The following is a 13,307-nucleotide window of genomic DNA, read 5'->3' on the forward strand; positions in this document are numbered from 1 at the left end:
TGGGTTCTTGTTCTAGAAGTGAGGTGTGGGTGCAGCAGCGAGTTGTGGAAAATTCTATCTTTCATTCTTTTTGGTGATAACCAAGTTGATTTAGCTGCAATTTTGTTTATTCTGTTCTTCTTTTCTTATGCAGCAAAGGAGTTTGAAACTGAAATTTTGAGGCTTAAGCGTCTCTTGGCTGAGAAGAGTGACACAAATGATCATACAGCTCTAGTGTCTCCTGAGACAATAAATGAAGTCATACAGAAGCAAACTCCTGTTTCATCTGCAAGGACACCAGTGTCAAACAGAAAGAATACAGTACAGTCCAGTGTGAAAGCCATTGCCCACCATGGTAGCTTTCAGGATGAAGCTAGAGAGGCAAGTTGTTGAAACTACTTTGCTGGTAGTGTAGAAGTATGCAAGGATAAATGATTATCTTGAGCTTTATATTGTTTGCTAAGCCTTTTTTCATGGCTTGTGTTGTTCTGTAGCAGGACTGCTGTAGAAGAGGTGTTTGCAGCTCAGGTTAGTGATAATGTACGAGTGGATTGCAGTTTGTGTTTCTTCTCATGCCTGTAAATTGGTTTGACTTGTAAGTCTGTTGCTTTCAGGGAGTGGGACAGATGAAAATTCTCGTTCTTGTGTGTATCATATGCTGCTTGAATCTTTAGTTGGCATGAAGTTTTCACTGAAGGATGAAAGAGAAGGACTCTCACTTTCAATCCATCATGAGGCTACTGGTACCTGCAAACACCAGTGCTCGCATTGTTTAATTTGCTACAGCACATTAGTAGAATGTGACACGGGGGTTATTTATGGTTTGCATTTTACATTTTGGCCTTGATATTTTACTTACATTCATGCATGTTATTTTATATGTAACTGGGCAGGCTGGATATCTGGAGAGCAGTTGTGTTTAGAGTAGCTGCCTCTGTAACTTGAAAAGTGTGGACTTCTTCTGTAGCTGCCTCTGTAGCTTAAACTGCAAAATGTGGTACCTAAATACACATTCAGTGACAGCTTGCCTTGTAGTGAGAATTGTGTACCTCTTTTGTATCATAGTCCCTCTTTGATCCAGCCTTGCATTTTAAACAGTTTATACTTGTGTGGACTTTATTAGATGCAGGGCCATGCGCACAATATTGTCACAGTGACAGACAATGGCGAGTACCTGATGTTAGAGAATGGACTCAGAAGAGAGTTTATTTTGACCTTTAGTTGTTGTTACCAGCACATGTCGTAATTACGGCTCTGAAATTTTGATGTTGATTGAGGCTATGTTCCTGTCAGTGATAGATAGTTGTATGTTGAAGTGGCATGTTACCTCTTATATTGCTATCACCAACATGTGGCAAATATGTTTTTACATTTATATTCTGGCGATAAACATGTGCCTTTGTTTGTCAACAGGGAAGCAAGTACCTAGCATATGATGATTTTTCATCAGTGGATGTTTCATTTTGCGCCACCAATAGAACTCTGAGCATAAAATAAAAATAGCATATTATCATGTATAATAAAGGTGGTAATGCAATCTTAACTGAGATGTTCAAGTCATTTATTGCAGGTTATGATTTCAGCCTTACATGGTTGGAGCAAGCGGATGGTGGTGAATGGGCCTACAAATACTCCTCGCTGGGCACCCTGGAGGAGATGGCTTTGAAGTGGATGAAAGTGCAGGACATACGGTTCAGCATGGACATGTTCCCTATGTTCTTCGAGCGGATATTGAGCCTCCTCAGGCGAGGCCGATGAATGATCGCCGTGACTTGATGCTGTAGAGCTCTAGGTAGATGTGACATGACTGAAACTGATCTACTGTTGCCTGTTGGCAGAAGGAACTGTCCTTGGTATTTCGGGATGGCCGAAGATGGTTTCGGTCTGTTCCTTTAGCTGCTGAATCTTGGGAGTCGTACTGCATAGTTAATGAGCAAGGCAAGACTGGCTGATATCTGGGATGGCCAACGGGTTATGTGCGCTGTTAGGAGGAGCCGTAACGATGAGTTGATGCAACGGTGGCATGAGTTTGAAGGTATTGCTCGGATCATTGTGTTTACTGGTGATGAGGACCGGATTGTTTGTCAATATGTGGCTAGTGGCTGCTTTCTCTTCTAGTAGTTGTCCTTATAAGATTATTATCTTCGTTTGAAAATAAATAAATAAGATTATTATCAGTTTTAGGGGGTCATCCCAGTTCATTTACCTGTTGTTTGGAAGATTAAGGCCCCTCCCGAGATCCATATATTTTTGTATGTCTTTTTGGCGTTTTGCTCAGAATAAAATCATGCGCAGGGATGACCTTCGCAAGAGAAACATGAAAAGAAAAAGAAAAAAGCTTTTGTAGAGTATGTTTTGCTGGGATCTGGTTAGTTAACCTTATGTTTGAGTGTGTGGTTTCTGAACCTTGTATTAACTTTGTGGTTTCCTTGTTATGCAATGGAACGGTGGAGAGACCCCATGAGAAAGAAGAAGTTGTTGCTTGTTGCATCTGACGCCATCTAAAATCCTCCCAGGAAACCTCTGCGGCGGCGGCGGCGTGCTCTCCTGGAGATGAGTGGGCGATAGATCCTGCCTTCTTCTTCCTCCTCTTTACGCCGGCTTGCAGAGCTTCTCCGTCATCTTCGTCGACTCTGCACACAAAAGAATGATAACGGAGCGTGCAGATTCAGACCCAAGCGGTCAGTCACCACGTTACTAGCTAGCTAGCGAGGGGTGCAGACATGCATTCTTTGGCTCGGAGGGGGTATTTTTACTCATGTATTCATCTCTCCTATTTCCAGAAAGCATCTGGCACTGGACCTGGCAGTGCCTTCAATCCAACAGCAAAAACATCCAACATGATGTCGATCCGTTCATCACGGAGCGTAGAACCATTCATTCACAGGGCAGCAATTCAACAACAGATATATAGAGATTGATCCATGATCCATCCGACACATCCATCCATCTGCTACGAAAGAAATTACCACACGACGGCATGATGATATTCACATGAACACAAACAACAGGCATGGTAATGGCTTACACACACACACACAGATAGACATACTAGTAATCCAATTAATTAAAACATGGCCGGCCAGCAGCAAAATCGACAGGATTTATTAGTCGGCCACGAGCGAGGAGCAGCAGTTCATCATCAGATCTAGAGCAGAGGACGAGGAGAGTAAGGCGTACGCAAGCGATGGATGGAGGGAGGGAGCGGGTCACACGGGCGGGAGGGGAGGCCCCTGCTCCTGCTCCTGCTCCTCCTCCTTGCCGGCGGCGACGGCGGGGGCGGGGGCGGTGTCGAGCTGGGGCTGGTCGGAGGGGGCGGCGAGCATGAGGGGGCGGTCGTTGGCCTCCTCGGCGTCGTCGTCGTCGTCGTCGGTGGAGAGGTTGATGCAGGAGCAGCGCTCGAGCGAGGCGAAGAAGGCGGACGTGACGCCGGCGCCGAACCAGCTCGCCCAGCCCTGATCCATCGGCGATCTGCTCGATAGGGTTGGGTGAGAGGGGGAGGCGACTAGGCGAGAGCAGAGAGGACTCGCTGGAGGAGAGGGGAGGAGAATGGGGACTTGGCGAGATCCACGGGATACTTCTCCCCAACCCCAACCCCTTCTTTTCTTCTCTCATTTTTTTCGAGTGTTTCTTTTCTCACATTAACAGCATACCAAATATAAAATCCATGAAAACCATACTAACGATGACACATATCTTTTTGCGCAAAATTACATGAAGTACTATATCATCATCATAAATTCAAAAAGAAATGAAGGCGTCATCATCGGTCCAGCCAGAGGGTGTGTGGTTTGGCGCACGGCTTTAATGTGCGAGGCACGCATTAGAGATCCGGCTTGCCTGCTCCCTTCCCATGCTCCCATCTCATTCAACGGTTGTATTTTGGTCGCATGACAGCCCATCTACAAGCCTGTTTGCGGCCCGGCTAAACACAAGCACAGATCTGGTTAAGGCCCAGCAACACATAACCAGTTCAGTTTCCACTCAATTCAGAAACACTCCATAAGTCATGCATTTTATTAAAAACAACCGCTGGACACAATGGATTAGCATCTCCTTATTTTCATCTGCAAATGATAAGAGCATCTGGAGTCGCAATTTATTTGAATGTACATGTGTCAACAGTTACAGGACGCGGGCTTCGTTTTTCAGTTTGTCAAGGAGCTCGTCAACGGACGAGAGGATCACACCGGCTTTCCTCTTTGGCGGCTCGTCCACCCGGAGCACCTCCATGTCTGACCTGACATCGACGTTCAGGTCTGCGGGGGTGACTTTCTTGATCACCTTCGACTTTGCCTTCATTATGTTGGGCAGCGTCGCGTACCGGGGCTGGTTCAGTCTCAGATCAGTGCTGCAGAGCAGAAACCATGGTGTATATTAGTTCAGACCAAGTCGCATAAATGGGAACCAAACAGTTGGCTTTGTGAGCGCTAGGACTGAACATTTCAGCTATGAAAATAATATTGACTACCACTGTGCTTCTATGACCAACGAGCAGTCTACTGAAAATAAGAAACACAGACGTGTAACGGAGCATACGTGATCACTGCTGGTAGATCCAAGCAGATTGTCTCGGTTCCACCATCGACCTCTCGCTCAACAGTAGCTCTTTGCTTATCCTTGTCAATTATCACCTGACAAAGTAAAAGCCACCTTTAACTACAATTTTCTGTTAAACAGAATCTTGAGAACCATTGGCATAGAAATCTGACAACAAATACATAAGACATCACAACAAAAGAGATGGTCAAGATCGATTTTCTTTTTCGCTATTTTAAGGGAACAATTTCATCAGATTTGCATCCCTTGTTGCTTCACCTTATTTGGCCCACAAAATGAAATTAAATGCTTCTAGGGAAGTGGGGTCACATAAGAATTTGAAAACTGTTGAGTCTGTGATAACAGCAAGTTCTTTCCTCACTAAAAATAGTTACTTCTAGTGCTCAGCTTGTGAGTGATAGAACCCTTTGGAACCTAGTCCAAAAGCACAAGCTCCCCCCCAAAAATCAGAGTTTTGCCTGGAGATTAACTACGAATACTTTGGCTGTGTAACAAAACCGAAGCAGAAGATTGAGAAATGTGCTTCCAACTTATACTATCCGTGGTACAGAGGAGAGCTGCTTCCATGCAGTGAGGACATAAACAAAGGCTCCTGCTCTGCGGTTTGAACTTCCACCAGAGGGGCAGCTGTGGTACTCACGCCATGAATGGTTCCCTGTGCTGTTGGACAGCGCCCCAGGCGAAATGCTTCTCTTTCTTCTGCGGCATGCTTAAAAGATGTGTTTGTTTGCTAAAGGGGATGCACACTCCAAGATATAAAGGAGGAGAGAAGTGAGAGCGATAGCAAAGGCAAAGTAGCTATTGAGTGCCATATTCAGGAGTCATGCAAACTTCTGGCCGAAGATCAAATCATTTGGAAACCTCCAGATGATGGCTGGCTAAAACTGAATCTTGTTTCCAGTTTCCTTGGCAATACAAAAGAAGCAGCATGGGGTGTGTTGCTGCGGTACATGAATGGGAAGGTTATTATCGTGGCATGGGGTATGATCAAACTCTGTGCTAGTGCAGAGGAAGCCGAAGCTCTGGCCTTCCTCGAAGCGGTTGGCAAGGTAGTGATATATAATGCCCCAGCGGTCTTGGAGAGTGATTGCAGCTTAGTGGTTGAAGCATTGAAGTGCAAGGTGAGTGATGTTTCTGCAATCAGAACCATTACTCAAGAAATAAAATTCCTTCTCCAGGAGGTCCCTCTTTTCAAGGTGGAGAAAATTCATCGCAAAGTAAAAGGGGTAAGGTGTTGTGTGGTGGTGTTTTGCAGGGTTCAGTCCCAACATGTGTGTTGGCTGAGGTTCTGTGTGAGCATAATCAATATATGTTTCAAGTTAATACGCAACATCAGTTTTAAAAATATGTATTTCTAGAATCTAAATGCAATTAAAATCCATACTAGTACCCATTAGTTATTCAAATTGTAATAGAAAAGATGCGTACAGTTACAGTGCTTATTTGGACAAGAATGAGAAGATTAGGTGTTAACCAAAATCACCGTGTGCAATGACAAAAACCTTCATGAAACACCCTCTTAGAAAAACTCTCAATGAATGATCTTATTGGTGACATACTGACATTGCTGATATCTGAAAAGAATAAACAACAGCAAACCTTTGATGCGAAGGTACCCTGTGGCCAGTTGAGCAATGCAGCTAGCATTTGTCCTGTTTGGTTGCAATCATCATCAATTGCCTGTAATTACAGATGGAAGTAGAAGTTATGATTATGAACAGATACACTCCAAATCTAAACTTTCTTCACACTTCTTCTTGTTGTCTGTCCTTTGTTCTCATTCTTCATGAAAAACCTTAGCAGTAAAGCTTCTGTAATTATTTCTTGGCGATGAGTTGTTACAAAAGAGGACATGCAAAAAGTCCAAGCAAACACCAGCACACAACTATGTTAATGTTAAACAAAGTAAGCAACTAAGTCAGCAGGAAGAAAACAAACGCAGACATCTACGCCCTTCAGGCAATCACAAAAATATTTCGAGCAATAAATTTATCCCTAAAATCCCTTAAACACTCCAAATGTTTTTTGACCCCGAAACGGTAGGAGAAACATTTCAATTTGAGCAATAGAGTGGTTTATGCATGACTGACAATCAAACCATTGGAGTGTTATATATTTCCCTGTTATCCTGTCTAATGAACAGACAGTGAAATAGACATGTATAATTCCACTAATATCCCCAGAAAGATAAGAGAATTCCTGTCTTGAACATCTGAGATACAACTAGCATATCTAAGTAACACCCCCCATATTTCCTGTCCAAAATAGTACTACGAACTATGTACCGTGCAGAATGTGAGATGAGAACACTTTCATCCTATATTTTACAGCTACGCTACCTGACTAGATCAGCAAGAAGCTGGTGATTGAGCTGGTTTCTGTCAACTCTGTTTTCGACAAAATTATTGTTTAACTTCAAACAGTGAAACTAAGGATTCAGGTGTTATATAAGCAGTGGATGTGATGATGTTGGGCATGTGCTGTCCATAAGATTTGGTCGCAGTTCTGAACTTTGTTCCAGCTAACAGTTCAGAGTTCAGAGACATGGAAGAGCAGGCAAAACTGAGTGAATCAAGGTGAAATCTTGGACGGTGGCGGTGCGGGAGTACGGACCTGCTTGCCGAGGATGAGGAGGCCGGGGTTCTCCTGGAGCGCGAGGGCGCGGAGGATCTTGGCGACGGCGAGCGGGAGGAGCGGGCGGGCGGGGCCGGGGTCGTGGAGGACGTGGACGGCGCGGTCGGCGCCCATGGCGAGCGCGGTGCGGAGCGTGTCGGCGGCCTGCGCGGGGCCGACGGTGGCGGCGACGACCTCGGAGGCGGCGCCGGCCTCGCGCAGCCGCAGCGCCTCCTCCACGGCGATCTCGCAGAAGGGGTTCATGGACATCTTGACGCTGGCCGTGTCGACGCCCGTCCGGTCCGGCCGGACCCGCACCTTCACCGCGTAGTCCACCACCCGCTTCACCGCCACCAGGATCTTCATGCCGCCGCCGCCGGCAATGGCGATGGCGATGCGCTCTGCTCGGTGTCAATCAGTACCGGCACTTGCCCCGGTTTCCGATCCCAGTCCCCTAGGCCCGAGCAGAGGAGATCGGCAGTCCGTCTTGGGGTCGGAGGCCACGGCGAGCTGTCGCGGCGGCGGACCGGCGGTGGAGGGGAGGAGAGTTGGGGAGAGCGCTTGAGGCAGAACAGAGCAGAGCATCCAAGCAAAGCAGTTGCGAGTTGTATCGTCTCACTACTACTGCTGAGTCATCAGTGCTCACCCACAAATCTCAACACTTTTCAGACTCTTAATTTAATTTCTGAGCAAAGGCTTTGGAAAAAACAGGGAACCAACAACAAATGATTGGATGGTTAGGACGACAATGGTATCCTCAGCCCATCAAGGTTCAAGTTTTAGATTTGACATTGATGCTCACAATATTCCTAGGTTTATTTCAGGCTTCCGGCGATATTCCCTCGATGGGAGGAGACGTTTCTGTTGACTGCAAGGCCCCTATGATGAATTCGTAATATCTCAGGGCCTCTTTGATTCGTAGGATTTTGAAAACATAGGAATAGGAAAAGTGTAGGGTTGGAGTGGCATGCCCATTTGAATCCTATAAAATTAGCAATGATTGTTTGATGCCACGGGAAAAATAAAGGAATTGTAAAAAGAGGTTCGAGTGGATGTTAAATTTCCTATGAAATGTAGTACAGAAGATTCCATAGGAAAATTTCCTATGGGATCCAATCCTATGAATCAAAGGACCAACATAGGAAAAAATCCTAAGGATTTCAATCCTCCAGAAATCCTATAAAATTCCTTTAAATCAAAGAAGCCCTCAAGATGCTATGCCGACTCAGATTCTTAGAGGTGCTCGTAAGGATAGGATATACATGTGTATGTTCATAAAAATGAGTGTGTGTTCGTATATATAAACCACTTCAATTGTATTCTATTAAAAAAACCATGATGCATCATGCATTATCAAGATATGCAAAACAAATTCTTGAATCAATGATGGTGGTTGTTCTTTGTTTCTCTCTTTTATTTTTTGATAGCCAGCAATAGCCGGGTTAGATGTAAGGTTTTTGTGTCTCCGGTTATTACCAGAGTCCATGTTCAGTCATTACCTTTAACCAGCAAGGGATGTGCGTTGTAATGGAAAAAAATTATAATCTTCAATGACTATAATCACATTTTGTTGCATCACCAAGATACACTATCACTCTCTTTCTCATTATATTTGCAACCTAGGTGGGGATTTCTAACCATATTTTTTCCATCCGCTACCGTCTGGGCCGGCCCAGGTTTGGGGGATTCATCTATGTAAAACGTATTTTTCCAGCCACTACTCCATGGAGTTTCCTATTTGGCGCTTAGCGACTACCCTGCTTTCAATCCAGTTTTGGACTGGCCCATTTTTGGATTTCTTCCTCATTGGTTTGGGAAGGTTTTAGAATCTTCTTTGAACCGGGTTTTTTTAGTATTTCTTTTATGTCCTATTTTTTATTCTATTTCCTTTTTCCAACATCGTTTCAAACTTGCAAATATTTTCATGAAATCGTGAACGATTTTTAAAAATTATGAACAGTTTTTAAACTCATAAACATATTTGAAATCATGAACATTTTTATAAATTTACGTTTAAAAAAATCATGAACACTTTTTGAAATCATGAATATTTTATACTATTTGCAAATATTTTTATAAAACATTGAGTTTTTATTGAGAACGATTAAAGACTCTACGGCCATGACATATAAATACATACGTTTTGGCGCCGATAGTTTACTATGCACACATATACCAGCAGTGCTCAAAGATTATTTATTTATTTATTTCATTAGGCATTCAAACATATAAGTTTCCGCCGTGTAAGGTCACCTATGTAGTCACGATGAGTATGTCAAAAACAGAAACAGATGGAAATCTAACTTCAAGAAGAAGAAAAATATAGAATCAAACCCGTCAATCCTATACATGTAACTTCATCCAAAAGATTAACCATAAAAAAACTTCACCAAGAAGAAAATAAAATGTAGAACCAAGCCCGCCAATCGTGTGCATGCAACGGCGAGAATTAAGCGATTTAATCCGCGCTGAATTAATTCTTCTTTCCTCAATGTGTGGTTTGCACGGCGAGAATCAAGCGGATTTCAGCCTGCTTGGACACCAGCTGTCTCGCGCGCAGGCGACCCGTGTTGTCTGGCCCTGGCACCGCTGTTCCCTCCAACCTTATCTTTTCAGAGCATTTCTAACAGATCCCGCAACCAAATGATCCGTGAAATTCCCGTAAACAAAATTTGAGAGACGACTGATGTGGAGACAGAACAGACCCCGCATACATCATCGGAATTCAACTCGATTTTAAAACTAGTAGTTCGCGCCATAACATCACCGGAGTTCCACACATAGTTCATACAAGCTTAATTAAACATAGTTCATACAAAAATTAAACTAGTTCATACTACATGGGGTTCTATTTCTAATAATCCATACTTGTTCTATGCGTCGGCACTGGGGCCGGAGTCGCCGTCGTCGCCCTCGTCGTCGGAGCCGCGTGGCAGGGGCTCGTTGCTGTTGAGGGTGTGGTAGATCAGGGTGCTAGGGAGCATCTGTTGGAGTTGATACTCCTCCCGGAGCTCCGGCAGGCGCACGGCTGTAGCTGCATCTTCAGCGGCGGCCTCCCTCGCCTGCCACTACGCGGTCTCGGCCACCCGGAGTCGCTGGAAGGATGAGTCGAAGAACCTCCCGAGGCGCCAGAAAGTCACCCACGCCCGCGAGCCGGCGCTGCGGGACTTCGTGCCGCGGGTGCACGCTGCCTCCCTTTGCTTGTCCGACACGGGAGGGAGGAGGGAGGAGCTGCCGGCCTCGTCGTTGTTGCGACGCTTGCGGCCGACAAACCTACTGCGCCTGCCGAAACCCCCACTGCCGGCACGCCTTGCACCCGTTGACGCCATTGTTGGGGAACATAGTAATTTCAAAAAAATTCCTACGCACACTCAAGATCATGGTGATGCATAGCAACGAGAGGGGAGAGTGTTGTCCACGTACCTCGTAGACCGTAAGCGAAAGCGTTAGCACAACGCGGTTGATGTAGTCGTACGTCTTCACGATCCGACCGATCAAGTACCGAACGTACGGCACCTCCGAGTTCAGCACACGTTCAGCCTGATGACGTCCCTCGAACTCCGATCCAGCCGAGTGTTGAGGGAGAGTTTCGTCAGCACGATGGCGTGGTGACGATGTTGATGTTCTACCGACACAGGGCTTCGCCTAAGCACCGCTACAGTATTATCGAGGTGGACTATGGTGGAAGGGGGCACCACACACGGCTAAGAGACGATCAACTTGATCAACTTGTGTCTAGAGGTGCCCCCTGCCCCTATATATAAAGGAGCAAGGGGGGAGAGGTGCGGCCAGCCTTGGGGTGCGCCAGGAGGAGTCATGCTCTCACCGGGAGTAGGACTCCCCCCTTTCCTAGTTGGAATAGGACTTGGGAGGGGGGAAGAAGGAAAGAGGGGGGCCGACCCCCTTTGCCCTAAACCAATTCGGTTTGGGCCTTTGGGGGGCGCGCCCCACACTTTCCTTGCTTCCCTCCTTTTCCACTAAGGCCCATGTAGGCCCATTAAGCCCCTGGGGGTTCCGGTAACCTCCCGGTACTCCGGTAAAATCCCGATTTCACCCGGAACACTTCCGATATCCAAACATAGGCTTCCAATATATCAATCTTCATGTCTCGACCATTTCAAGACTCCTCGTCATGTTCGTGATCACATCCGGGACTCCTAACAACCTTCGGTACATCAAAACATATAAACTCATAATATAACTGTCATCGTAGCGTTAAGCGTGCGGACCCTACGGGTTCGAGAACTATGTAGACATGACCGAGACACGTCTCCGGTCAATAACCAATAGCAGAACCTGGATGCTCATATTGGCTCCTACATATTCTACGAAGATCTTTATCGGTCAGACCGCATAACAACATACGTTGTTCCCTTTGTCGTCGGTATGTTACTTGCCCGAGATTCGATCGTCGGTATCTCAATACCTAGTTCAATCTCGTTACCGGCAAATCTCTTTACTCGTTCCGTAATACATCATCCCGCAACTAACTCATTAGTTGCAATGCTTGCAAGGCTTAAGTGATGTGCATTACCGAGAGGGTCCAGAGATACCTCTCCGACAATCGGAGTGACAAATCCTAATCTCGAAATACGCCAACCCAACAAGTACCTTCGGAGACACCTGTAGAGCACCTTTATAATCACCTAGTTACGTTGTGAAGTTTGGTAGCACACAAAGTGTTTCTCCGGTAAACGGGAGTTGCATAATTTCATAGTCATAGGAACATGTATAAGTCATGAAGAAAGCAATAGCAACAAACTAAACGATCAAGTGCTATGCTAACGGAATGGGTCAAGTCAATCACATCATTCTCTAATGATGTGACCCCGTTAATCAAATGACAACTCATGTCTATGGCTAGGAAACTTAACCATCTTTGATTCAACGAGCTAGTCAAGTAGAGGCATACTAGTGACACTCTGTTTGTCTATGTATTCACACATGTATTATGTTTTCGGTTAATACAATTCTAACATGAATAATAAACATTTATCATGATATAAGAAAATAAATAATAACTTTATTATTGCCTCTAGGGCATATTTCCTTCAGCCATTGCCGCCAAGATCCTGTGGCCGGAGGCACCGAAAATCGCAGCTGGAGGGGTGGATTTTGCGGCGGAGATGGATGCAGGGAATGCCGGATAGGAATCCTAAAATCACCCCACGCCCCGCAAATATACCGGAAAGCCGGTCGATTTACAGGGCACATGTAAAAAAAAGGGCCGAGCCTCGTTTGCAAGATCTGCGCGGGCCGGGTTTTCTTTGAGCCGTCCTGCATAATGTCTGGGAAAACGCAGTTCGTCGGAGTTATATGGGATCTGCTAGAGATGCTCTCAGCCACGTCCCCCGATTCCCTTCCTCTCTTCTTAGTGCCCGATCCACCTTCGCGTCCTCGCGCACGCTGCCCTACACTAAAGCTCTAGCGCCTCCCCGCAGCGCACCTCTCCTCCTCCCTCCTTTCGCTTTCTCTTTCTCCCCCGCATCTTAGTTCTTTTTTCCTGGCCAGAAGCAGTAGTACGCAAGGAGCCTCACCACTGCCGCTACCACCACCACGGACGTGGTCGCGCCGCCGCCGCCTTCGAGTTCGCCGGCGGCGGCTCAGATCCGCGGGATACGTGTCCCCAAGCCGCCGGCGTCCATCCTCCTGCCCGGATCTAGCTTTTCCACGCCCTTCGGCCTCCCTTGCGACCGGCGCCGCCACCCTTCACCCTGCCTCATCTACATGCGCAGGACAACGGCGACATGGCCCCCATCGACCGTCCAGGTCGTCCCTCGGACTCGCTCGCATGGGCCACCGCGCGGGCAAGCCGGTCCTCGCCGGCGGGAACGACGACGATCGTGACTACTCTTTGTGTTCGCTCTTTATCATCAAAATGGACTCTATTTGTTGGTGTTAAACTTATTCAGAGGAAGGGAGTGGATAGATCGGTTTACTCCTCTCATACTAGGGAAATTAAACACCTTACGAGTCTTTGTGATTCTTATATTACTCATGTATCTCGCTCTCAAAATAAGGTTAGTAATAGTCTAGCTAAATTTGCTCGTACTGAAGGAAGAACCATGACTTGGTTGGGTTCTGGTCCCGATGTTTATTTACAGCTAGTTGTTGATGATTGTAAGGACAGTATGAGTTGAGTAATACAAGTCTTT

General features: G+C 46.1%; 3 protein-coding genes across 4 annotated transcripts in view; 1 reads left to right on the forward strand and 2 right to left on the reverse strand.

The window, feature by feature from the left end:
* The window catches only part of LOC119318650, a 5,022-nt gene extending 2,842 nt beyond the window's left edge, over window positions 1-2,180 (forward strand). For both annotated transcript variants that reach the window (XM_037593230.1, XM_037593228.1), the window contains exons 6-9: window positions 134-360; window positions 477-507; window positions 594-722; window positions 1,550-2,180. In XM_037593230.1, coding sequence (XP_037449127.1) covers window positions 134-360; window positions 477-507; window positions 594-722; window positions 1,550-1,737 — 575 coding nt within the window. In that variant the 3' untranslated portion in view covers window positions 1,738-2,180. The remainder of the gene's footprint in view (window positions 1-133; window positions 361-476; window positions 508-593; window positions 723-1,549) is intronic.
* Window positions 2,181-2,859: 679 nt separating this feature from the next.
* LOC119318652 lies at window positions 2,860-3,563 on the reverse strand. Its single transcript, XM_037593232.1, has one exon. It carries the CDS (start codon window positions 3,441-3,443, stop codon window positions 3,189-3,191), a length of 255 nt encoding a protein of 84 aa, XP_037449129.1. The 5' UTR covers window positions 3,444-3,563; the 3' UTR covers window positions 2,860-3,188.
* A 404-nt stretch (window positions 3,564-3,967) lies between these two features.
* LOC119318651 (electron transfer flavoprotein subunit beta, mitochondrial) lies at window positions 3,968-7,767 on the reverse strand. Its single transcript, XM_037593231.1, has 4 exons — window positions 7,153-7,767; window positions 6,139-6,219; window positions 4,519-4,613; window positions 3,968-4,330 (listed from the first exon to the last, which is right to left on the reverse strand). The coding sequence occupies exons 1-4, from the start codon at window positions 7,516-7,518 to the stop codon at window positions 4,105-4,107; spliced, it is 768 nt and encodes a 255-aa protein (XP_037449128.1). The 5' UTR covers window positions 7,519-7,767; the 3' UTR covers window positions 3,968-4,104.
* Between the last annotated feature and the right edge of the window lie 5,540 nt (window positions 7,768-13,307).

Source organism: Triticum dicoccoides, chromosome 6A (assembly GCF_002162155.2).
Source record: "Triticum dicoccoides isolate Atlit2015 ecotype Zavitan chromosome 6A, WEW_v2.0, whole genome shotgun sequence".
In the NCBI taxonomy this organism is placed as follows: Eukaryota; Viridiplantae; Streptophyta; class Magnoliopsida; order Poales; family Poaceae; genus Triticum; species Triticum dicoccoides.